This window comes from Mesoplodon mirus, assembly GCF_964341445.2.
Source record: "Mesoplodon mirus genome assembly, chromosome: 10".
NCBI lineage: Eukaryota > Metazoa > Chordata > Mammalia > Artiodactyla > Ziphiidae > Mesoplodon > Mesoplodon mirus.
This window is the reverse complement of record NC_138986.1, coordinates 43,696,350-43,723,644: the sequence shown is the minus strand read 5'-3', so window position 1 is coordinate 43,723,644 and position 27,295 is coordinate 43,696,350. Positions and strand designations below refer to the sequence as shown.

General features: G+C 36.0%; 1 protein-coding gene and 1 pseudogene across 2 annotated transcripts; both read left to right on the top strand.

Moving 5' to 3' along the window:
* Positions 1 to 10,758: 10,758 nt before the first annotated feature.
* On the top strand, positions 10,759 to 24,513 carry LOC309811516 (amine sulfotransferase-like). Its single transcript, XM_082634340.1, has 7 exons — positions 10,759 to 10,842; positions 12,897 to 13,048; positions 14,897 to 15,105; positions 17,761 to 17,887; positions 18,830 to 18,924; positions 21,631 to 21,817; positions 23,258 to 24,513. Exons 2-7 carry the CDS (start codon positions 12,907 to 12,909, stop codon positions 23,377 to 23,379), a joined length of 882 nt encoding a protein of 293 aa, XP_082490466.1. The 5' UTR covers positions 10,759 to 10,842; positions 12,897 to 12,906; the 3' UTR covers positions 23,380 to 24,513.
* On the top strand, positions 24,240 to 26,818 carry LOC309810891 (N(6)-adenosine-methyltransferase non-catalytic subunit METTL14-like; annotated as a pseudogene). Its single transcript has 2 exons — positions 24,240 to 24,368; positions 24,718 to 26,818. The product of its transcript is annotated as a N(6)-adenosine-methyltransferase non-catalytic subunit METTL14-like (transcript).
* The last annotated feature ends 477 nt before the right edge of the window (positions 26,819 to 27,295 follow it).

The following is a 27,295-nucleotide window of genomic DNA, read 5'->3' as shown; positions in this document are numbered from 1 at the left end:
TCCCCCGCATCGGCAGGCGGACTCTCAACCACTGCGCCACCAGGGAAGCCCAATTGATGCGTTTTATGTAAAGTTTTAGGACAGGGAAATCCAATCAATGTTGATTAAGAAAATCAAAACAATGGTTTCCTCTGAGTTATGGGAGATTAACTGGAAAAGGTCACATGAGAACTTCCTGGGTTGAGGGAAATGTATATATTTTACAAAATTCATCAACCATGCACTTAACATTCATGAATTTTATAGGATGTAAATCACACCTCAATTTAAACAAAGAGTGTTATGAAAAAAAGAGGGAAAACCCCCCAAAGATGTGGGGATGTGATAGGGCTGAGAACTATTTTTCTAGGACGTAAGTTCCACCAAGCTCTATAAAGGATGAAGAAGTAATAATAGAATCGGACAAGAAGAAACCTGAGAGGGGGGATAAGAGGCTCCTGAGTAGGAGGAACTTGAGACCTCAGGCAAAGCAGGTCCACGGTCACCAGCAGTAGCTGCCAGTTTCATGCAACACACACCTGTGCCAGAGGCCCCGGTGGAAGGAGAGACATCTCCCTGGAGGTCTGCAAAGCTTGAGAAGACAGAACATAGGCCAGTCTAGACAAGACTCCCCCCACCAGTATGCAGACCCTTTTGAGAAGGAGAAGTAGGAGGAAAGATAAGTTAGGAGGAGTGAAACAGCCTAACAGGGAGTTTAAAGTGTCTTAATTAAATTTACCTCAAGTCCATGTTCAACACTGGAGGAGACATATAATCTTAATCTATCGTTTTATTATTTATTTATTTTGTTAGTGGGAAGGAGGATTTGTGGATAAGATGAATTGGTATAGAAAATAGAAAATGTATACTTTTTCACACAGTGCTTAGTCATGGAGTATAAATCATTAATTTTGTTATAGGAGAATTAAATTGAGATAATATAATTAGAGCCTTGTCTTGAATTTGACTCAGTGCCAGGAGGCAGCTTCAAGGTAGCAAATAGCTTAGTTAATAAATAAGCACAGAGTATAATCTATTGAAAATCCCTGTGGGTATGAAAATCATGCAGGTCCTGCAGTTATGCTTCAAGAATGTTAGGTTCTAGCTATATCAGAAAGACAGTACTGCTTGTATTGTAGCAAGTGAGATGAGTTTCTTTAATTATTCATAACTTTTATGATGAAAAAATAAGCAAAGATAAGCACATGCCCAAGCATGGTTGTGAATGGGGAAGTCAGTTTTATTCTGTATTACACCTGATACAATACATTATTACCATTTCAGAAGAAACTCTTTGTTCATAGTAGAGTTCTTTTTGTTAAGCACAGAGTGTATTCCTGAGACTGCCTGTTCACTCTGTAAATGATGTTAAATATCTCTTTTGATCTTGAAGAGGACTGTATCGCCATCTATCAACCAAAATGAGTAAATCATCTTGAAAATGCTGGGTTCGCAAGTGTCATCTAGTGGTTAAGGAATCTATTGCGTTTTTAACCGCTAGTATTTTTGGACAGCAGTGGCTGGCTCCAGGGACAAAGAGGGCAAAAACCAAAACTAAACAAACAAAAAATAGGAGACCATCCCCGTCGTGACCAATTATTCAAGTTTTGCATCCCCTCCACACAACGTCTGCCTTCGTTTACTCTTTGGTATCTTCATCTAGTCGTTTACTCTTTGGTATCTTCATCTATATCTTCATTAGGTCACTTGTCCAGAGGGTTTATAGATATTTGAAAGATGGGCTGAAAGGAGTGATGCCACCATCCCGGAACAAGAATTTGAGTGATAGGGTTTTGGTTTTTTTTTTCCTTTTTCTTTTGAGGTACGCGGGCCTCTCACTGCTGTGGCCTCTCCCGCTGCGGAGCACAGGCTCCGGACGCGCAGGCTCAGCGGCCCTGGCTCACAGGCCCAGCCGCTCTGCGGCACGTGGGATCTTCCCAGACCGGGGCACGAACCCGTGTCCCCTGCATGGGCAGGCGGACTCTCAACCACTGCGCCACCAGGGAAGCCCCGAGTGATAGGGTTTTGATTCTAGAATCTTATGGAGCTTTGGATGACCATGTTGGGCTTTAAACTCCTCTAGATTAGATTAATCTCAGAGAAGATTCTGACTCCCAGACAAGATTCTCTCTCTCTTCTAGAATGAGTAAGATTTTTATACAGAAAAATAGGCACCTGTCGTTGTTCCTTGGAATGTGGCCTGTCTTAGGTTCCCTGCCTAAAATTTCCTGCATCCCTGTTTTTCCCAGGAAACAATTGTACTGCATTTAAACCTTAAATCAACGCCCACTTAGAAAAAATTCAGAGAGAAGAGATTTCTTTTTTCCAAGTCTCAATCACACCCATTGACATAAGAGAAATAGAGAATGACATCAGCATCTTGGTGGCATAAGATATTCCCTTTCTCTTCTCCTTTGATTTATAACTAATTGGACATCCATAACCAAACAAAAGGGACTCTGCACAGCACACCAGGACACCTGAGATACATCCATTTTGTGCCTCTGAAAGTGGGTGGGTTGGACCTCAAAGGAGACTATGGAGCCGAGGGTGTCTCGGCTGCTATAGAGGCAAAGGTGGCAGTGGTGGCCTCTCTAGCCAAGGAGGTGGAAAGATGTTTAGTGAAAATCTGTCTGGCTTCCCTGGGTGCAGCTGGAGAGACTTGTTGCTCTCCAGCAGCGCCTGGATCTGTGAAGAAACCTCTGTGACCCTGAGGAGGAAAAGGAAAGGGAAGAAGGCAGACAAAGAATAAATGATCACATTTCCTGCTGTCCACCCCATGATTTCAGCAAGAGGACAACCCACAGTCCCCTAGGACTCCCTACTGGGCTCTAGACACAGCCAAAGCCCCAGGTGCTATGCATATATCTCTCCCACGCTGCCACCAGCTTCTTTTTATGCCATATTTTTTAGGGTCACTCCCAACTTTAGTTTCAAGTCAGCTCCACTAAAAGAAACCAAAAATTTGTGCTAAGAGCCAGCTTCTGGAAAACAAAAGAAAGATTTCTAATTGTCAATCTGTTGAACTGTTGAATCAAGGTAAACAAAGCCTTCCCTAAATAAGAAAGGTGTTTGCCATTTCAAATGAGATGGCAAAGGTGCATTGGAACATTATCACACACTGTGAAATTGCCCAGTAATACAGCATCACAAGAAGAAAACAATTCTTCAGCAAAGCAATCGAAAGACACAGAATGTTGCAATCTAACTGATAAAGAATTCAGATGGCTGTTTTGAAGAAACTCAATGAGGTACAAGATAACTCAGAAAGGCAATTTAATGAACTCAAGAATAAAATTAACTCTATGGAAGCTGTTTCCCCAGCAGGCTGCAAACTTTGATGTCTCCACTCATTAAAAAAAATTAAAAGTTGTAGTTTTATATTTACATATGGGCCTGCATAGCAGCATAGCTTAGTGGTCAGTCAATAATAAGTCAGAGTTTGTGCTTAAATAATTTAAGCTAGTAAGTTTTCCACCTTTTCACCCTTATAAGACTGGAAATGAATTAGAAAGTTCACCAACCATAAGATTCAGTTTACTTGCCTTAATTTATTCACTTTAGTTGGACTCTCATAATTATTCTCTTCTATTAACATACTTTGTCTTCTAGAAATGGCTTATTTTTTAACATTTAGAAATTGTTGTGGAAAAAGGCAGTCGGAATAATTATAAGGTCAAGTGTCTGTCACATTAAACTCTTATTTTCTTAGCAGTAATGATTTCTTCGGTAAAAAGGGATTGAAGCCTTCCTTGGATCAAGTTTTTATTTAATGAAAGGTGACAATAGAAAAGATGAAACTATGAACTCCAAAGCTACTAAGAGTTGTTCTAAGTGAGAAATACAATGTGGCTTTGCCTGGAGCAGTGGCTACGGGACAGGAGTGAGGGGAAGTGTGTTAGGAAGAGCTTGAGTTACGTTCCAAACCAGATAGTGTGTAGTGGTTGGTGGAGTCTAACAGATAAGAAACTGGACTATAACTCTACTGTCTGTGTTACTGCATCCAATGTTTGTTTCTTAGCTCATCACCCTGTAAGAAAAACTGAAGTACCAAACCCCACAGAGAACTAACAGATATTTGGCTTGGGTTGGAGAAGAGATTAAAGTGGGTTGTAGGAAGTTTTGTCCTGAGAGTGCTACCTCCTCACCCAGGTGCTGTCCATGTGCTTATCCCACTAGGTACCACTGGACACTGGAAACATCACTTGACCATGGAGCAAAATGAAAGATTTGACAGAATTTTCCAAAGGAAGATGAAAGATTTTCCCTTGAAGTTCATCTAGGATATAATCGAGGAGTAGAATCAATGTGAAAGAATCATATAAAAAAATCTGCTAACCAGGGAGCATATTTTAATACACATATTAATTTGTGCTGCTCATACAAATGTTAATTATACAATTTTATTACAAAACAAAGTGAATAGACTGTGCTTAGATTAGTTGTCATGAGTTTGATGAATACTTTGAAATTTTGAAAATTAAAATGATTTGAGAGATAGTTTGCATTTGTAACCTATATGATAAAGGGATAGACAAAAAGCATGCAACATGAATTGTAAATGTATGGAGAGAGTTTTCTGTAGTGTGTATATTTTCTTTATATGCGATTAAATTTAGGATCAATCAAACATTAAAAATCCTTTTATTCTTTTATTTAAACCTTAAGTCTTTGGTTTGAAATCATTGTGAATGTCAAAATAGAGAAATCTCATGTAAACACAATGCATCTATTAATAATTTACCAGATCACAAAGTTTGAAAGGCGATCAAAGGTTCAAAAATGGATTAATTATTTAATGGTTCAATTATTTAACTATTTGTTTGAAAATAGTAGTTGTGTAACCAAAAGTGGGGTCTGGCTGCTCGCCGCTCAAAAGCCAATAAAGAGGTAAGGTTGGTGGAAAGGAAAGTTTGCTTTACTTCCGAGGCCGGCAACCGGGGTGGGGGGAATGTTTGTGCAAGGCCAACTGCCCCCCACTGACAATCAGGAGGCAAGACCTTTCTTTTATAGATGGCGCGAGGTGGCTACATGCAGAAACAGCACAGTCAGCTCTGATGTCATCTTGAAATCGGTCATTGGTGGTCTGACCAGTGTCATCTTGATTGTTTTAAGTACAGTTAACCTTCAGTTCCAAGGTTGGTTTGTTTCCATTTCTTTGAGGCCAATTCTCGGAACTGTGGCAGCTTGTGTCATGGCTACAGCCTGGTTATCATGTAGTTAACTTCTTCCACCTGGTAGGGTTTCAGTATCTATAAGACAGCTCAGAGGACATGGCTCAGAATATTATCTACAGCCCTTGAGGGGGAGCTAAGGGGCCTTGACTTTGCTTAATGACTACATTATTATGTGGTCTCATTTGACTGTTTTCCTTTGTTTTTACATTTTCTCACTTCTCCGATTAAACTTATCAGAGAAGTAAAAACTTAAAGTTTTTCCACAGACAAAAGGCAGATGGAGGACACGGGCAAGGACCATAGGGTACTGCTCCATTTCAGCTGTACCTATAACTGTACCCAAAGCATATTACTCACTAAACTAATTCCACCACATGGAATTTAATTTTCACATTTCATATTTGAATATTTAAGATAAATTATTTTGGTAACTAGAAAAATATAGGTGAATCTGTTTATAATTCCCAAATAGAGAAAAACTCGTGAAGCATAAAAGCAGTGGAAGAAACTTAAAAGAAAAAACTTAGGAAATTTACAATCGTAAACAGTTCAAGTGCCACTGTCCTTAATAGTCAACAAATGGAAACAACTCAATGTCCACGTACAGTTAAAAAAACAAGTCAATTATGGCGTTTCAAATAAGGAAACACAGTAAGGATGCATGCATTACGACTACATGGAAAACATACATGAACCTCAGAAACATAATATTCAGTGAGAAAAACTGGGCACTTGTTGAATGATTTGCTATGTAAGATTTAAAAAACAGCAAAGTTACTCTATGGGTTAGAAGCAGAGTTGTTAGCTTTGGGGAATGGTGTAGTATCTGGACAGGTAAATGAAGGAATTCCCGGGGTGTTGGTAATATTCTTTTCTTGAGTCTTAGTGCTGGTTCCCTAGGTGTTGTTACTGAAAATTTTCATTGGGACGTGCATGTACAATTTGTGAATTTTTCTTTATTTATGTCATAATTAATAAAAATTGTGAAATAATTCCTGAACATGCAAACATTTTGTGAGACCAGACAACTAAAAGCTTGCCATTTATAGAAAATGCAAGACATTTAGTCATAATTAGCAAAAGTTTAAAAATGCAGAATGCTCAATGTTAGAAAGACTAGGATGAAAAAAACATTCTCATATAGTTTTGTGGAAATGGAAATCATTTCCAATCTTCTTTATAGTAATATTGATACAGGATCAATAGTCTAAAAAATCATTATGTCCTATTATCCTGTAATTTCATTTCTAGGAAGCTTCTCAACTCCTCTCAATTAACTCAGTTTTCTGTAATTTAAATTTTACCTTCACTCCAGTTTTTTTAAACTAACATTTTTTTTCCATGTCCATACAATTGGATTATTTTTTTACACAGTTAAAACATCTATTTACATATCTGTGGGAATATGAATCTGAGGTTTTCTCTCATTTTAAAAATGATTTCCCTGGCATTTGGTCAAGCACATTGTTGCAAATAAGAATAATCTACTTCTGACCAGTTTATGCATAATATGATTATGATTGATATGACTCAAGGAATCAGAAGAAATTGTCTTACCTCCCTGAAGAACTAGAACCAAAGGGTATGAAGCCATTAGGGATTCATATATTTTTTCAATTTTTTTCTCTCTCTCATCTTGGAGTTTCGTGGTCTCTCATTTCTGTGTTCTTTATGTGAAGAAGACATTCTTTTTTGTGTCTCTGAAGACTAGCTGTGCTTCAGCATGATTGTAGTCAGACACTAAGTCCAAATGAAATTAGTTCAATTAACAAACAGAGATAGGCTGGTGTTGTTGAATTCACATGAAAACTCCAGGGAGAGAAACTGAATGGTATAGGTTAGGTCATTTAGCTTCTGTGAGCAGTCAACTTACGGTCAAGGGAAAATGGTCATGGAGTATAAGCACAGCACATAAAACCTTGTAGCATCCTTGAAAGGATGAGATAGATATGAAAAAAAAAATCTATTAAACTTGCTATAGCTTGAATTATCCCTAAAGGGCATGTTAATGTCTTAACCCCCATTACTTCAAAATGTAACATTTTTTTGGAAATAGGGTCATTGTACATAAATTAATTATATTCAGACACTGGAGTGGTGTGTGGCCTTAATCTAATAAAACTGGTGTCCTTTTAAGAAGAAAGATATGGAGTGAAATGGCCATGTGATGACAGAGGCTGAGTTTGGAGTGATGTAAGCCAAGGAATGGCAAAGATTTTCAGCAAGTACCATAATCTAGAAGCTACAAGGAAGGATTCACACCTACAGTCTTCAGAGGGAGTATGGCAGTGTTTAATTTGACTCAACATGGGAAGTGCTTCTTCAATTCCAACTGACAACCCTCTAGGGAATATTTTGGCAGACTGGTCAACCTATAATTATAAACCTATAAATAAGGAAAAAATAATTTAACACTGTGTGGTCACAATATTCTTCAGACTGGAGAAAATTGTTGAGATGAAACTCTTTTGAAATTCCAAAACTGGTCCTTTACCCATGTGCAGTTATAGAAAGCTGGCTTGATAAAATACTTTTTTCAGAACACTGACCCTGAGAGAACAAAAATATTCTTAGGAGAAAACTTGAAGTTAACTCTTATCATGTCCTTGAAGTACAAACACAGCCCACTTTGCCTGGGACTTCAGCCTTGGGTTAATTAGTAGAACTTCAGCCAAGGGAGGAAAAAAGGGAAGAAAAAGAAGCCTTTTAAAATCAAATGTGTAAATTTGACTATTCTGACTGTTATTCATAAACTGGTAAGTTTAATTGCAATGCCTGATTCATGAAATATAAAAAGATGAAACAAAGAGATCTCTGTTTGTTTGGATGTATGTATGTCTCAGTATGTGTCTTTGTCTTTGGATAATATTGCTGAGGCTAATTTGAAAATGAGCTTTATTTAATTGGCTTAAAGAAAGGTAAGTGCTTACAAATGAAACAAATCTAAATTTACCTACTTTTATCTTCTTGCAAGAGGGAAACTAAAGACGTTTGTGTTTATTAGACACATGTCTTGTGCCACTTTGAGAAAAGAAATTGTGCTTTGGGAAAATGCATGTTTTTAGAGGTTATAGAATATGTTCTTAAATTTGCTAATCAGAGAATGCCAAGCAATTCACAATTGCTTTCTTCTTAGTTCTCACTAGAGAACAAGGGTTTTTTTTTTTAAGGGTTAAAAATTATAATATGTAATGAAAACTACTAAAATTATATAGGAAACATTTCAATGTGTAATGCAAGTAGGAGATACATTGCCAGCGAGAGAAGATATAAAGACTGGAAATATTTTTGTTGAGGAAAATAATGATGCCAATAATTTTGTCCTACAGTTGGCTGTTTCTGGATGGAAAAAATAAGGGTCAAATTAATATGAATCCAGAAAGTGATAAAAGGTTGTGAAAAAGGCACTTTGAGAAAAGAATTTTGTACATCATTAAGACTGAGTTCCTCATTGTCAGACTTCTGCCATTCTGGTGACCTTATAGCATGGAAATGGTCTACTCCTAAATCAGGAAATTTGAAATGAATAAACAATAGCTGTATATTTTTTAAAATCAGGGCTATGGGAAGTCCAAGATGGCTACTTGACTTTTCCTGGCTCCCTGACAAACCTCATTTTCTATTCAGTGGGTTAAAGTTTTCCCTGGCTGCAGGGCTGATGCCCTCACAATGAAAAGGAAAAGGTTAGAAAATGTGTTTCCCACTTGGAGTGTACCTTCTACAATCTCCAGTGATCAAGACATCCACTTCACTGGACAAATCATACAAGCCTTAACAAAAACTTCATGAACTTCTTGAAATTATCACTGTCACTATCATCCTCAATCATCAGCCAAGGTCAATGAAACTAATGGAAAAACTGGGCTCAAACAGAACAAAGATTAATTATATGGGATTAAATGAACTACTAAATATGACTAATTTTTATGACTCGTCTGACATACCACTGGCTTCTAATCTTTGTTTTTCAGATATAAAAAAGCCCTTTTCCTCAAGCTACTCGTGATTTACAACAGTTTGGTAATTTACACTTGTGTTTAAAATTAAAATATTTTTCTTTTCTTGCTGCCTGGTTCCTCCAGAAATTGGAGACTCTTGGGTTCTGAGCAACCTTATCAAGTGAATGGAAAAAACCGTCTCTTGGCATGTGCAGAAATCTAGATATTCTGGTGACCTGGAAAAGAGACAAATTTGCCCAATATATATATATATCACAGGCAGAATCTGAAAGCAAGCCATTGGCATGGCTTTCCTGGCCTTGAAAGGCCTTTTAAAAGTCCAATCTGAGATTCCTAATGAAAAGTTCCAGTGCAGCCAATTGAAAAGAGCCTATATGAGCAATTACATTTATATGAATAATCAGGCCATGTTTATTGAAACCAGACTTATTTTGAACAAATCAGCCCTAATTTAGCTGGATTTAGTAAAAATGAGGATAATCCAGATAGAAAAATTATGTTTCAATAGTATATGTTTGTGGATATTGAAGTTTTGTATTTACTGAGGCTTTGCATTTATTATCTATGTCCAAGATGTCTCCTTGTTGCTATGTTACATTATTATAAAGTTTAATTGAATTAGTAAAAGAATATTCTAAGCTTGTTTCTAAAGCAGATCACAGTAGTCTATCTTTGGTTGAAGATCAGATGACCTGTGACCTACATCTAAGAGGATATGCATACTGGAAAAGATATCATTTAAAGGACTATCTCCAAACTAAATAAAAGGACTGTTATCAGGTACTCTTAACTAGCACATGTACAACAGAACTGAAGGGAATTGACTCCTGAATTCGTATTTCCATTTAAGAAGGGTCTCTGCATTGGACTGTCTATAGAAAAGACTGCTGACCCCAAATGACACTCACACCAGGATGAGAAGAAGACAATAGCAGTGGAAGACAGCTGACATAAAAATCTGGACCAGACCTGTAAGAACCATTCAACTAATTCAATTGCACTGTTACCAAGTGTTTGTCTTCCTATCAAAATGGAAATTCATTGTTTTACTTCTAACAATACTTTTGACCCCAATGTTCAGGATGAAAAGAAAATTCTCTAGTGAAGTTGTCACAGAGTATAACTATCCATGACATGTATCACTGCTTGTTTTAAGTGCATTGCTAAAAGCACATGTACAATGCTTGTGTGACAATTAAGTACAAGTGATAAAATGTATAGCCCACACAGCATTTCCCCATTAGCATACCTCTGAGCCACTTCATGATATCTGATTCCCCCCCAGTGTGGAGAACTAGGTAAACTAGTTTCTGGAGAGTTTTTTTAATCATAAATGGGTGTTTTTGAATTTTTTCAGAAACTTTTTCTGCATCTATTGAGATGATCATATAGTTTTTATCCTTCAATCTGTTGATGTGGTGTATCACACAGATTGATTTGTGTTTTGTACAGAATGCCAAAATTAAGTAAACAGGACTACTGTGTACCTGAAGTTCTCTAGTATTTGACTCCTTTGCTTTTTCTGGAGTAACCAGATAATCTTAATGCCAACTAAATCTTACCCAATTTATTTATCCAAATTGAGCTAGCTGTTTACACCCTGGAACACTACTCATTGGCCAAGACAAACTCTGCAGGGAATATTTCTTTCTCAACCACAAGTGGGTCACTATCATCCTTAAAGTTAAATCAGAAGTGGATTTTGCTTCCTCAGTTTATCTGTAACAGTGAGTAGAAAAAGGGTAGATTTAGAGCCTTTTCAAGTCTCACCCTCTCTTCAGCATACAAATGTATTTATTTTTTTCTCCTCAATTTTGTTTTTCTTTCTATTCTTTCAGACTTCGGTGAGTGAATAAGAGGGAGACATTAGATGTCCTATCTCTTTATCCAAGCACTTTCTTCTATATTCATCAAGGAGATACAAACAATATATGATTTGCCAATACTGAGATCCTATATGAATCTAAACTCTTTTTCTCTTGTTTATGTGACACAAAGCTCTCTAATTTTCTCTCTTCTGAGACAGTGCAAGAGAGATTAAGCTTACAAATAACAAAAAAGAGTGATGTTCAGAATGTTTCTGTGGGCTGCCTGGCACTCTTTCCTCTCTTCTCAGCATTCTGAATTTCTGAAATTGGTGTTTTTTAGGGCCTGTTTGCGGTGGCTTTGTGGGGCATCAGGAGGTATGTGACAGTGACTCACACTGTCATCCTTGGCTTTCACTTCAAGTTTGATTGTTTGTAAAGGGATTAATTGTTTCTTGACATGCAATTTAGACAAAACCATAGGTACAGCTTTTTAACAAATTCATTTTCTTGGTGTTCACAGAAATTTTTAAAAGTGCATAATGAAAATATATGCTTGCTCTAAATCTAACGTTATTAGAACTTCTGGGATCCCTCACCTATTTCACATTCAACATTTCTCAGGCATGGCTAATAAAGAAATATTTGCCTGGTCCAAATTTAAACTTAAAAAAATTATTTATTTACTTATTTATTTAGGCTGTGTTGGGTCTTCGTTATTGCGCAGAGGCTTTCTCTAGTTGTGGTGAGTGGGGGGCTACTCTTCGTTGTGGTACGTGGGCTTCTCATTGCGGTAGCTTCTCTTATTGTGGAGCATGGGCTCTAGGTGCATGGTCTTCAGTAGTTGTGGCACGTGGGCTCAGTAGTTGTGGCGCACAGGCTTAGCTGCTCTGCGACATGTAGGATCTTCCCCAACCAAGGATTAAACCCGTGTCCCCAGCATTGGCAGGCAGATTCTTAACCACTGAGCCACCAGGGAAGTCTCTGGTCCAATTTTTGAACAGGTGTATCTTTAGACAGTTTGTTTCTGATTTTTGGCTTTCATTTTTAGATTTATTTCAGAATTCTGATAAAAAACTCCTTTTGGAAAATATGACGATTACCATAAAACATCTTGCAACTATATGAGGGAACATTTACAAAATAAATGCAATTAGTATTTCTCATGCAAAACATTTCCCACAATTCATTTCAAACAGTGTGTCAGATCTCAAAGCCTCAGAAGCTTCTTTCACAGACAGCAGATTATTTATGCTCCAGAAAAAAAAAAGAAATATAAATTGTATTAATTAAAGAATTTTATATTTCTGGAACAATGAAAAAAATGTAAGAATAAAAATATAGGGCTTCCTTGGTGGCGCAGTGGTTGAGAGTCCGCCTGCCGATGCAGGGGACACGGGTTCGTGTCCCGGTCTGGGAGGATCCCACATGCCGTGGAGTGGCTGGGCCCGTGAGCCATGGCCGCTGAGCCTGTGTGTCCGGAGCCTGTGCTCCACAATGGGAGAGGCCACAACAGTGAGAGGCCCATGTACCGCAAAAGAAAAAAAAAAAGAATAAAAATATAAAGTATTAAGAAAATATGATAAAGTGATTAAAAGCATGGACTCTGGCTAAATTGTCTGGCATCACTTTTGCAGCTGGGCCACCTTGAACAGTTTACAGAACCTCTTGTGCCTTAATTTTCTCATCTGTATATTTGGAATCATGATTATAATTCATTCATGGGGTTTTAGGAAAAGATGTTTAACCTTTTAGTATCTTAGTTTCTTAATCCTTGAAGTAGTTGTAATAACAATACCTTTAGCAACTTTGGGTTGCTGTGAAGAGTAAATGATTTAATATAGAGAAGGTGGTTTGTATGCTAAATGAGTTGATACACATGGGACATTTTGCACATACTGAACACTCAGGAAGTGTTAGTCGTTATTATGAAATACTCAGAACTTTGAAATAATTGTATCTGTTTTTACTTGTAGGTGAATAATTATGGACAACACAGACTCATATTTATTGAACTTTAAAGGCTATTATTTTCAACGTTCTTTACTTGATCTTGACCTTATAGAACATTTAGATGATTTTGAAATTAGAGATGATGATGTGTTTTTAATTACATATCCAAAATCTGGTAAGTTTGAGGAGTGGCCACCTGTTTTAGTCCTCACCATGGTTTGGTAATTCATGTGGACAAATGTGCCCTTTTCCAGACATTGACGGTAATCCATCTACATTTACAGAACTGTTTAGGATCACAAAAAGTTAAATAAATCTCAAATCTCTATGCATTTGAAATGCATATATTGTCATTTCTGATGGAATATATGAAGAAACCAAATATTGAACTAAGAGGAGGTACTTGGTAAATACTGACCTGTTGGCTTGGTCTGAGAATGGAAGAAAATATATTTAAAAACCTAGGAAGATATTTGTTACCGTCATGTCTCAGTCAGAACTAATTCATAGTATTCTTTTCAATTACTCTAACTGCTTTTTATTTCCCTAGAATAATGCAATAATTTTAAACTAAAATGAATTGCTCTTAACCTTACATTCCAAAAAAAAAAAGAAGACAAAAACCCAACCTTATTTTTTATATTGCACTTTTCAGAACATAGGATGATAAGATGACTGGTGCCATTGAAGCAATGTTGTACAGAATATTTAATGTGGTTCAAAGATATACTGGAGTCTAAGGCAATAAAAAAAAGTATTCCTGATTTTCATGAAAATGCTCCAGTCCCTCCCTTTTAACCTACTTTGAAACTCATGACCTTGTTTACTTTCCTCAAATTAGTAACACATTGCTTTACCCCTGAATTCTTCCACTCTCAGAACTTATGAGCACATCTGATTGAGCTATTTTTTTCCTGCATTAGATGTTAGTGGTATCTCAGTTTGCTTAGTTTTAGGTCAAGCAATGCAGTCCATAAAAGAGTCTTTTCTTTCCCATTAATCCTAGTCTAGTGTTTGGGACACAACACACCAGTCCCCAGTGCAGCTTGCTGGATTCTTGCTCATCTTGGAGGGGAGATTAGTGAGTCTCCCCAGGATTCACTATAAATTGCATCAAATCTATCACGTAGGTACATTGGTTGTGTAGTGACATTGTGAGACTTTTAGCATCTCACATCCTTTTAGAACATTGATGGCATATTCATGGACAAAAATGCAAAAATCCTAAACACAATATAAGCAAAACACATTTAGCAATGTTAAAACATAAATACACTATGACAAAAGTGGGTTTATTTCAAGAGTCAAGATTGGTTTAAAAAATTATTAATGTAGTTCACCCACATTACTGAAGTATAAGAGAAAGCCTGAATTATCGTCTCAATAAAGCATTCAAAAAATTCAGCAGTCATTCATAATGAAAGCCATTAGCAAACTAAGGAGAAAAGGGAACTTCTTCAACTTGATAAAGAGAATTTACCAAAATTTCCACAATATCATGTGCAACAGTGATACAAATAAATATTACATTTAAAATCAGGAACAAGAAAAGAATGCCTGCTGTCACTACTGTTATTCAATATTGTGTGGGAAGACTTATGCTACACAATAAGTAAACAAAAAAAGTAAAAGAGGACTTGAGTTCTTAACTTGTCTTCTAAAATATAACACTCTAAGAAAGGAGACTAAGGAAAGAGAAACAAAGGTAGTCAGAGAAAATCGTGGAAACAGACTTTACTTGAAGTACAGGAAAGAGAGGAGGTGAAAGATTAATCTGAATCACTGCTATCATGGAGTCATAACGATCACAGCTCTTCAGAGTGAAAAAGAAACTGAGTCCTTGATTTTATCTTCATTAATTTTAATGTAAATGCAGACAAACAAAAAATTGGGCAAATTATTGGCATCCTTAGAGTGATTAAAAGAAATAAAAGTTCCAAATAATTTTGAGGACAGCCTTACTGTTAACATTTATAATTAAAAATTAACTCAGTGTTGAAAGCAAGATGATCTGTTTTCACAGGTACAATCTGGACTCAGCAGATATTAAGCTTGATTTATTTTGAAGGACATCGTAACAGAAGTGAACTGGTGAACACATGTGATAGAGTCCCCTTCCTGGAACACAGTATAGAGAAAATAGACCATGTCAACAGACCATCCCCTCGTCTCTTCACTTCCCACATCCCATATTATTTAGCACCGAAAGGTCTCAAGAAACAAAAAGCTAAAGTAAGTCACAGAAATAGCTTATAGACATTTTTCACAGAAAAAATTACTTTATTCAGATATTGTTTTCCAGCCCCATTCATCCACATCTTTTCAAATGTGATTACTATAGTCTTTATAATCTTGTTTTACGTAATAAAAATATATACAAAATTATAAGAATATATATAAATTGGGTCACCATACATCATTGTTTGCAGTATAATTATGTAACATATAGTAAAAATAATTTTATGTCAGCATGTATAGTTCTATTTTTTAATGGTTTAGTAGGATTTTGTTGTATGACACACACTATTGAATGTGTGTTGATGGACAGGTAGGTGGCAGCCAATGAACATATCATATAGCAATAAACATTCTCGTAGATCTTTGCACTTTTTTGTTCTGATGAAATGCTTTCCTAAAAGTAGAATTTTCAGGTTAAAGTGTCCAAAAGTTTTGTGTTGGTACTTATTATCTATTTGCCTTCTATAATGTATCAATTCACACTTCTCAAATAGCAAGAATGACTTTTTCCTCACACACTCTCCAGAGATTGTGTGCTAGGTAAAAGCAATCTCATTCTTAAGTAACTGCAACCTTTTTGTTTTTAATAAGTTTGAGCATCTTTTTGTATATTTTGAGATCTTGAAATATCCATTATATTCTTTGCCCATTTTTCTCTAGCTTGTCTTTTATTTACTGTTTTGCAGAAGCCTTTATATGGGGGAAATATTTTCCCAATTAACAATTTACCTTTACAAATTGTTGAATGATTCTAATATTATAGAATCAACCTATCAATCTTTCTTTCATAGCTTCTGGATCTTGTGTCTTGCCAAGATAACATTTCCCCACCAAAAAAAGGAAATATATGCAAATACACTTCAGATTTTTTCTAATTAACTTTATGTATTTATTTTTTTACATTTCACTGTAAATTATATCTGGCAATACATGTGATTTGAAATACGACTACTGCATGATATTTGCTAGGGGGTTGGCCAGTTGACCATCTATGAGTTGTTAAGTATTTAGTCTTTCCTACTAATTTGAAGTCTGCACTTTGATATACTACGTTTCCATAGTTCCTCCCTCCGACCCTGCATTCTTCATACCAAAATTGGTACGATCTGTTTAATATGTGATAGTTCTTCATATTATAACTGATAAGGCAAATTGCTATCAACTTTATTTTTAATATGTTTATTCCCTCAATAATATTTAGATATTGATTAGAATTGATCAATTATATAGATTAATTCTAGGACAATCATTAGCATTGCAGTACTCCAACATTTCATCCTGCATTATTCTGATGCTCTGTTTATCAGGTTTACTTTCAAACCCACCTCATGTGCTATGTTTTTCTCTGCATGTTTTTTACACATTTTTTTTTCTGAAGTTGCAGTTTTTTATTCCTATTTTATGGATATTATGAACAGGTAATTTTTTCACAATTATTTTTTCTGTTTAGTTATAAAGTAAATGGCACTGATTTTGGTACACTATTATATTTGGCTTCCTTAATTTCTCTTATTAGTTTTATTAATTTTCCCTATATTCTCTGGAATATATTTCTTCTTAAAATAATAATACATTTTATATTCCTTTATTTTCCAATATTTGCACTTCTATTTCCTTAGTTAAAATCTTCAGAAAAAAACAGAATAATGGAGGTGATGATGAATGTTGTTCTCTTGTCTTTGTAGCATTTTCTTTTTTTTTTTTTGCGGTATGCGGACCTCTCACTGCTGTGGCCTCTCCCGCTGCGGAGCACAGGCTCCGGACGCGCAGGCTCCGCGGCCATGGCTCACGGGCCCAGCCGCTCCGCGGCATGTGGGATCTTCCCACACAGGGGCACGAACCCCTGCATCGGCAGGCGGACTCTCAACCACTGCGCCACCAGGGAAGCCCTGTAGCATTTTTAATATCTTTTCTTGGTTTTCTTTTTTTGTTTTGCTTTGTTTTGCAATTGATTTTTGAGGCACATAATGCCGAGAAATAATTTTTTTCTGTTCTTAGTTTACTTGGAGTTTTACTTTTTTTTTCTTTTTGCTGTTCAGAAAAGGTCTACTCACATAAAATGCCTTTTTTGACAAATGTGACGGTACCATGTCTCCCCTCCTCCCCAAACCTCCCTTCAATTTATAGTGAAATGAAATTCATTAATAATTTACTAATGTTCTATTTCTGGAATAAATCCTACCTGTTCATAGTTTAGTACTTGTTTTAACATACTGCAAGAAGAGTTTTGTTTTCTTTTACTCAGAAATTTTTATCTGTAATTATTTAAAAATATACTTTAATTTTTTGCGATTGCTCTATCTTTATTTTAGTATTGCTTTTATTCTAGTCTTGTAAATAAGTTTAGAAGCTTTTGGTATTTTTGCTAGGTTATCAAGTAGTTATAAATGTAAATCAACAGAAGTTTTTGAAGATTTAATTAAAGTCCATTACAAGTATATCTGACCCTGTTACCTTCATAATTCCACAACATTTTTCCTTTTTCTTATGCTTTTATTGAAATTAGTTGTCTTTCCCTAAAACAGTATTGTGATTTTCCTAGATAAAATAAATTATTATGCATTCATATGATGTAATACTATGTAGATATTTAAAAATCTGTTAAGATGACCAATAATTGTTAAAATTGTTTCACTCTTCCCCCTGCAGATTGTTTACATCTATAGAAACCCCAAGGATATTTTGACTTCATATTTTCATTTTTCAAATTGGTTACTTACATTTGAACCTTCAGATAACATAGAACATTTCATGAAAAGGTTTCTAGATGGAAAAGGTAACTATTAATTCATTTCTCAGGCAACGTGTTTATGAGGCAATGTTGCTGTTTAGTCAACAATTCTCAAACCTATGGAAAAAAGTTTGGGGAGATGGAGAAGGGTAATCATAGAAGGGGGAATTGCACGTAAGCGGTCACTATTGTCTGTCAACTTAATCTGTCACCCAAAGGCTTTTCTATCCTCAGCAGGACCACTCTGGGCATTGTCAAGGTTGCAAAGATATATTTTGACCAAATGAAAAGAGATCTACAAATGGCCTAGCAATTCAAACTGGTTAGATCCAAAGTTAGATCTAGGTGTTTCAATATAGCTAATGTTTAGATTGGGTGAAGTTTTTATTCTCTGTCATGGCGCTTGGGTAGGCCTTATCTGGCAGCTGTGAAATGTTCATTCCAGCACTGAGGAGGATTAATTGATGCAAGAGGCTTGTGGAATGTGCAATCAGGGCTCTCACTCATTTCAAAAATTATATTCAGGTTAGATAAATACTGGGTTGGCCAAAAAGTTCCTTCGGGTTTTTCTGTAACATCTTATGGCGAAAACCGAAGGAACTTTTTGGCCAACCCAATATAAATAGATAGCTAAACTTGCTCTGAACAGATCTTAAAATAGGCAACAAGAGGGGAAACAAAGACTTATGTTTTCATGTGGAGGAAGTAGGAAAATGAAGGGGCTTACCTTAAAGAAATCTTCAAAATGAATTTTTTGATATTGTTTTTTCTGAATTCCCTATTCCTTACATACACAGAGTACCTTGCAAAGGCAGGTTTCTGTGAAAACCATGTACTTGTTTGCCCAAACACCATTTTAAAAAGGTAGCATGGATCTAGTCCAGTGGTTGGTGCTTGATTTGTCTTGATGATCCAGAAAAGAAAAACTGTAGTTTGCTGTTCAATTAGTTCAATATTTTTACCTTCTTATGTATTAATTTTCCACAGTGATGGGAAGCCTTTGGTTTGATCACATCAGAGGCTGGTATGAACACAGACATGACTTTAATATTTTGTTCATGATGTATGAGGAGATGAAGAAGGTAGGAGGAGTGTTTTGTTTTTAAAATTATTCCTTTGAGACCCTTTCTTATCTTGGTTAATGAACTGCATTCTCCTAGTTATCCTTGTATCACTGTATAGACTATAACCGAAACTATGATTGTGCATAAAATTGAGAGTGGGAAGGGAGAAAGGTAGAAAAAGAGGAGTAAGAAAGAAAGGGAGAAAGAGGAGAGAGAAAAAAAAGAACTAGAGTCTGTAATTGAGAGACATTAAGACAAACAGTTTGGGTATGGAGAGAAAGCAGGTAACAGAAAAGATACTATCAGAAATGTAGCAAGGGAAGTCCCCTTTGTTGTACCCCTTTGAATTCTTGTGGGTTTATACCCCCAAGTGGAATTGTTGGATGACATCGTAATTATATACTTATTTTTTTGAGGAACCACCATACTATTCATACTATTTTCCATACTGACTGCACCATTTTATTCCTACTAGTAGTACACGAGGTATTTCTAATTACTCCACATCTTCATCAACGCTTGTTATTTTATTTATTTAAATAATAGCCATTCTAGTCCTTGTGAAGTATCTCATTGTTGGTTTTGTTTTATGTTTCCTTAGTGATTAATAATGTTGAGTATCTTTTCATGTGCTTATGCATTTCTTATATATTATCCTTGGAGAAATATATTTAAGCCTAATTCATTTTGAGTTAATTTTTGTAAATGGTATAAATAGCATACCATAGTTATTCTTTTGCGTGTAGACATTCAGTTTTCTCAAAACTATTTATTGAAAAAGCTGTCCTTTCTCCATTGAATGATCTTGGTACCCTTCTCAAAATTCATTTGATCTTATATGTAAGGGTTTCTTTCTGGGCTGTACATTCTGTTCCATTGACCTATCTGTCTGACTTTATGTCAGCACCACACTGTTTTGATAACTGTGGTTTTCTGGTAAGTTTTGAACTCAGGAGTCTGATGCCTCCAACTTTCCTCTCTGTTTTCATGATTGCTTTAGACTTTCAGGGTCCCTTGAGATTCCACATAAATTTTAGAAGAAAATGTCACTGGGATATTGATAAGGACTGCATTGAATCTGCGGATCACTTTGGGTAGTATTGATATCTTGACATTATTAAGTCTTCCAATTCATCAACATTGGATGTTGGTCCAGTTATTTGTGTCTTCTTTAATTTCTTTTGCAGTGGCTTGCAGTTCTGAGTACACAAATCTTTCACCTCTTGGTTAAGTTTATTCCTAAGTATTTTTTTCTTTTTGCTGAACTTGTAAATGGAATTTAAAAAAATTTCCATTTGGATTTTTCTTTATTATTATATAGAAAAGCAACTGACTTTTGCCTGTTGGTTTTATACTGTGCAACATTTTAAAATTTGTATATTAGTCCTAACAGTTTGTTTTGCAGAATCTTAGGGTCTTCTATGTACAAAATCATATTGTCTGTGAAGAGAAATAATTTTACTTCTTTTCCAGTTTGGATGCTGGTTATTTCTTTTCTTTTTTTTTTTTTTTTGCTGTACGCGGGCCTCTCACTGTTGTGGCCTCTCCCGTTGCAGAGCACAGGCTCCGGACGCACAGGCTCAGCGGCCATGGCTCACGGGCCCAGCCGCTCCGCGGCATATGGGATCCTCCCAGACCGGGGCACGAACCCGTATCCCCTGCATCGGCAGGCGGACTCTCAACCACTGCGCCACCAGGGAGGCCCTGGTTATTTCTTTTTCTTACCTAATTGCTCTGGCTTGGACTTCCAGTACTATGCTGAAAAAAAAATGCATTGTTCTTGATCTTTGCAAAGTACCTTCCAGTCTGTCACCATTGAGTACAATTTTAGTAGTAGGTAATTCATATATGACCTTTTAGGTGGAGGTAGTTTCCTTCTATTCTTCCTTCATTCAGTGTTTTGTCACAAAAAGGTGAAGGATATTGTCAAATGCTTTTTCTTCATCAGTTGAGATAATCATGCCGTTTCTTTATCTTTTTTCTGTAAATGTGGTATTACGTTATTGATTATCATATGTTTAACCTTGCTTGCATCACAGGAGTAAATCCCACTTGATCATGGTATATAATTCTCTTAATGTGTTGTTGGTTTATTTTGCTATTAATTTGTTGAGGATTTTTGCATTTTTATCTTGCATGATATTGGTCTTTGATTTTCTTTTCCCATAGTGTTTTTCTGGCTGTGATATCAGGATAATGCTCCTTATTGAATGAGTTTGAAAGTATTCCCTTTTTTTCAATTTTTTGGAAGAGCTTGATGAGTGTTGGTGTTAATTCTTTAAATGCTTTGTAGAAGTCACCAAAGAAGCCATCCAGACCTGGGCTTTTCTTTATTGTGCCCATAGTATTTAATTACTTGCTTGACTCTACTCCTCATGATACTGTGGATTCTTAATGAACCCAGATAGCATGTTATTATTCTCTTAACCTTCTCCAGCATCTTGCACAGTTTTTTAAACTTATTAGGTATCCTAATAGTGTTGGTTATTTGAATGAATTGAGGTGAGTTCTCCTTATAAAATCAAACAGTAGGATGCTCTAACAGCTGACAACCAGAGCACTCATTTTCAAAGAACAAATAAGGTAGGAATACATTCTTGTCAAACTTTAGACTTAGAATAACCCCAAGCACTTTCAGTTTTCCAATGTGTGATAAAGATGTTGGTCTGTAACTCATGTATTCCTTATAGGTTTAATAGACTCTTATACATGCAATTTTTTCAGGATCTCAGAAGTTCTGTGCTTAAAATCAGCAATTTTCTTGAAAAAGAACTGAGTGAAGAGGACTTGGATGCTGTTGTGAACCAGGCTACATTTCAGAACATGAAGCTGGATCCACAAGCAAATTACGATGATATTCTAAAATCTGTAAACTTGACAAGAACAAATGAAGGAGATTTCCTGCGCAAAGGTGATGCTCAGTGGTTAAGAGGAGCAAAATGTTGAATGTTTTCTTGACTCCTTGGCCCCTAGATTAATTAAGGAGTGCTTCCAACATTTCTTTCAGAGCACTGCCATCTGGGGTCTAGAGAGGACCAAAGATTCTAACTGAAAATAGCCTCTAAAAGTATCCCTGGAAACAGAATCATTCTGACTTATAAATATTAGGTTCTTTCCTTCTAGTACAAGTGACCCTACTCTTGAAAATTTGTTAACAAGTCTTATCTGGAGGCAAAGGATATATGTGACCAGAATAGCTGCAAGTCTTTGTTTTATTTTTCCTAGAACACCCTAGAAGTAAAGTTAACATGTATTTTGTTTTGAGAGACGGGGTTTGAACTATTGTAATTTCCTCATGTGTTAGATTTCCTTCATTGTCAAAAGTAGACTGATACCTCATTAACCTAATCTGCTATTCAATTATTCAATAATGTGTGATACATTTTTATTGTGCTCCTATAATATGCCAGGAGTTGTTAAGAAAGAAAATATTTTCCTTCTGATACTCCTTAAGCTCAAAATCTTTTAAATTTAATCTTTTAATGTACATCATTCTAAAACATAATGGGTACTTCTCTAATTTATTCATATTTTATTCCCTAAAATATTCATAAGTTAACATTATGTGATGGGCATTGATTGATCTTAATTATCTAAAGATCTTATTGAAATTGATGTAGATATTGATATTTTTAAAAGTTATTGTTTCTTCTTTTGTCCCATGTATTATCAGCTTTCACTTCTCATTGCTCAATCAGATTACATATAAAGCATTTTTCATGCCCATAAAAGCTTGTTTACTATTCCACATTCCAACAATAACCTTTACATAAGAAAATCTGATACCTTAAAAATGCCAAATTATTAATCTTCATTGTAAAATTGTCTGAATAATGATGGTTTCAAACTTTTGTCATATAAAACTGCAGCAATGGCAGCTCTGGCCAACCTCTGTGACTTTGATTTCATTACCTGAAAACATTTGGGTCCAATTTTTTTAATGAAGTCGTATTTACCTTGAAGTGTTGGTTAAGAATTATATTCATTATAGATGTAGTTTGCCAAGTGTGGTGCCTGGCACTTACTGAAATATTTTTAAATATTCTAATCTCTTCATGTATTTTAGCTTTATTTTTCCTTCTAAGGAAAGGCTATAATTTAATGCAGTGGCTGGTGGAAGTCTAATACATAAGGAAGTGGACGATAACTCTATTTTCTGTGTTACTGCATCCTAAGATTTTTTCTTAGCTCATCCCTGTATAAGAAAAAAGTAAGGTATCAAGCCCCATGGGGAACTAACAGATAGACATTTAGCTTGCCTTGGAGAACAGATTAGAGTGGGTTGCAGGAAACTTTTGTCCTGATAGTGCTATCTCCTCACCAAGTGCTGTCCATGTGCTTATCCCACTAGGTACCATCGGAGACTGGAAACATCACTTGACCGTGGAGCAAAATGAAAGATTTGACAGAATATTCCAAATGAAGATGAAAGATTTTCCCTTGAAGTTCATCTGGGATATAAATGAGGAGTAGAATCAATGTAAAACAATCACATAAAAAATCTACTAGCCAGAAAGCATATTTTAAATATACATACTAATTTGTGCTGCTCACATAAATGTTAATTATACGACTTTATTAATATACAAAATGAGTAAGCTGTACCTACATTAGTTGCCATGAGTTTGATGGACATTTTGAACATTTTAAATTAAAATGGTTTGAGTAATATACGGCATTGGTAGCCAATATGACAAAAGGAAAAATAGCATGCAAAATGAATTCTGCATGTCTTTTGATTTGAGATTGAGATTTCTCAAATGATTGAGATTTCTGTTGAGTGTATTTTTTTCTTTATCTATAATTACATTTAGAATTAATCAACATTAAAAGTCCTTTATTTCTTCTAATTAAACATTAATTCTTTGGTTTAAAATCAGTATGAGTGTTGAAATAAAGAAAACACATGTAAACATATGCATCTGTTAATAATTTATGAGGTCACGAAATCTGCACTAAAGATCGAAGTTTCAAAGGTGGATTACTTCATGTTATGGTGCAATGATTTAACTATTTGGATTAAAAATAGATGTATTCATAACATATCACTCAATAAAATAATTCAAAGTGTATATAATAGTTAAATATTTAAGACAAAATCATTTTGAAGAACTAGAAAAATATAGCTGAATGAGTTTGTAATTCCCAAATGGAGAAAAACCTGTGAAGCATAAATACATTGGAAGAGGAAACACCTTTTGAAAAAATACTGGGTACCCGTCGCCTGAAGCTCCTGGAGAATTTTGTGTTCCACAGTCTCCGAAGAAAAATTGGGCAGGTATTCATCCGCTAATTGTCACGTTTTCGAGGTAGTGGAAAACAAGGGTTGGGACATGGACAGCCACTTGCAGGAGATCCGGAAGCGGCAGAAGTTACCGCGACAGCTTCTCGCGCAGCAGTTGGGAGCTGAAAGTGCTGCCAGTATTGATGCAAAGACGAGCAGAGAGAAATTGCTGAAACAAGTGAAACTTGCAGGGCTTCCTATGATACTTCTGCTCCAAATGCAAAATGTTAAGTATCAGGATGAAGGAGAGACAGATGAAGACAAAATGGAAGAATATAAGGATGAATTAGAAATGCAACAGGAGGGGCTTCCCTGGTGGCGCAGTGGATGAGAGTCCGCCTGCCGATGCAGGGGACATGGGTTCGTGCTCTGGTCCGGGAAGATCCCACACGCTGCGGAGCGGCTAGGCCCGTGAGCCATGACTGCTGAGCATGTGTGTCCGGAGCCTGTGCTCTGCAACGGGAGAGGCCACAACAGTGAGAGGCCCGTGTACCGCAAAAAAAAAAAAAAAAAAAAAAAAGCAATAGGAGGAAGAGAATTTGCCATATGAAGAAGAGATTTACAAGGATTCTAGTACTCTTCTTAAGGGAACACAGAGTTTAAATCCCCATAATGATTACTGCCAACATTTTGTAGACACTGAACATAGACCTCAAAATTTCATCAGAGATGTAGGTTTGGCTGACAGATTTGAAGAATACCCTAAACTGAGGGAGCTCATCAGGCTGAAGGATGAGTTAATAGATAAATTTAACACTCCTCCTATGTACTTACAAGCAGATATAGAAGTCTTTGACATCAGAGACCTAACACCCAAATTTGATGTGATTCTTCTTGAACCCCCCTTTAGAAGAATATTACAGAGAGACTGGCATCACTGCTAATGAAAAATGCTGGACTTGGGGTGATATCATGACGTTAGAAATTGATGAGATTGCAGCACCTCGATCATTTATTTTTCTCTGGTATGGTTCTGGGGAGGGATTGGACGTTGGAAGAGTGTGTTTATGCAAGTAAACATACAGATGTGAAGATACTTGTTGGATTAAAACCAATAAAAACAATCCTGGGAAGACTAAGACTTTAGATCCAAAGGCCGTCTTCCAGAGAACAAAGGAACACTGCCTTATGGGGATCAAAGGAACTGTTAAGCGTAGCACAGACAGGACTTCATTCATGCTAATGTTGACATTGACTTGATTATCACAGAAGAACCTGAAATTGACAATATAGAAAAGCCCGTAGAAATTTTTCATATAATTGAACATTTTTGCGGTACGCGGGCCTTTCATTGCTGTGTCATCTCCCGTTGCGGAGCACAGGCTCCGGACGCGCAGGCTCAGCGGCCATGGCTCACAGGCCTAGCCGCTCCACGGCATGTGGGATCTTCCCAGACTGGGGCACGAACCCGTGTCCCCTGCATGGGCAGGCGGACTCTCAACCACTGCGCCACCAGAGAAGCCCCTCTCTTAGGCTTTTAATATTTTCTTGTTGAAACAATAAAAAGAGACTGCTTTTTTCTTCCTTTTTGAAAAATCTTAAATAACTCATATAATTTGACCACAGAAGAAACTGAGAGACTTGGAACAAAATCACCTCCTCCCAAATCTAAATCTGACTGGGGAGGTGGAGCTCCCAGGGGTGGGCAGGGAAGAGGTAGAACCTAGTAGGCAGACTTTACAAAGAGAAAAAAAATACTCATTATAATCTCAGTTGTGCAGCTACTGATGACTGTTAATCATACTTCTTAAAAAGGGAACAAGGACAAATATCCAAGTGCTAGAACTTTGGTATGGACTTGATCTTGGATTGACTTTCAAAACAGTTTCATATTCCTTAACAAAATAAAAGAATTGGAGGCAACAGGGACACCTGGTTATCAGGTACTTGGTTTAAACATTTTGGGGAATAAAGTACTTGGTGATGAGGAAATGACATGCATCTTTAAACTTGTTATGGAGAAAACAATGTAAAACAAATTACAGAGGATCCTCAACTTAAGAAGAGTGCTTGGAAAATGGAACTACCGTTGCCTTTTAAGGGACTGGTTTTCCAGATCAGTTAGTTGTGTGAGACTTTATGTTGTCATTTCTCTTTCTATACTGTAACCCATGTATTAAATGAATTTGCTGAATGAAATATTGCCATTATTGTTCTTGATAAATATATTTTTTATTTTGCATATGATTTTTCTAATGAAACTTTAAACCTTTAAAAAAATTGGAAGATACTGAAAAGAAAAAATTTAGTAAATTCACAATCATTGATACTTGAAGGCACCATCGTCCATAATAGCCAACAAATGGAAAGAATCCAATGTTCGTGACAGTAAAATGAATAAGTAAATTGTGACATTCATAAAAGTAGAAACAGTAAGGATGAGTGAATTACACTACTTGAAAACATTCATGAATCTCAGAAACATACTACTCAGTGAAAAAAACCAGACACTGATTTCATACTTCATTATATAAGATTAAAAAATAGGTAAAATTAATTTATGGGTTTAGAAGGAGAGTTGGTTTTCTTTGGGAGATGGTATAACTGGCTAGGCAAATGAGAGCATTCCTAGGGTGTTGGTAATATTCTGCTTCTTGATCTTACTGCTGGCTCCATAGGTGTAGACACTGTGACTATACATCGTGCTATGCATGTATAATTTGTGAATTTTTCTGTATTTTTTCATATATTAATAAAATTTGTGAAATAATTCACAGGCATGAAAATTTTCTGGACTACCAGATGAACAAAACCCTTGCAGTTTGGAGAAAAGATAAAACATTGGGATTCATAACTGGCAAAAGTTTAAAACCCTAGGAATGCTCAATGTTAGAGTAAGGCAAAATGAATGTTGTCTCATATAAATTGTGACAAAACTAGTTCAAGTGTTCTTTATAGCAATTTTGAAACAGGATCAAAAGTCTTAAGAATGGTCACATTCTATAATCCTGTAATTTCTTTTCTAGGAAACTTTCAAACTCCTATCTGTTAAGTCAATTTTCTGCAGTTTAAATTTTACTTTCACTACATTTCTTTTTTTCAACTAACTACTTTTCCATGTGCATGCAACTAGCTTATTTTTATTGCACAGGTAAAACATCTATT

What these genes read in the sequence shown, in the direction of transcription:
- LOC309811516 (XM_082634340.1), top strand. Translation starts at nt 12,907, where the DNA reads ATGGACAACACAGACTCATATTTATTGAACTTTAAAGGCTATTATTTT. An exon ending in AAGGTTTCTAGATGGAAAAG is followed by an intron (nt 17,888 to 18,829) that starts GTAACTATTAAT and finishes AATTTTCCACAG; the next exon opens with TGATGGGAAGCCTTTGGTTT. An exon ending in TGTATGAGGAGATGAAGAAG is followed by an intron (nt 18,925 to 21,630) that starts GTAGGAGGAGTG and finishes CAATTTTTTCAG; the next exon opens with GATCTCAGAAGTTCTGTGCT.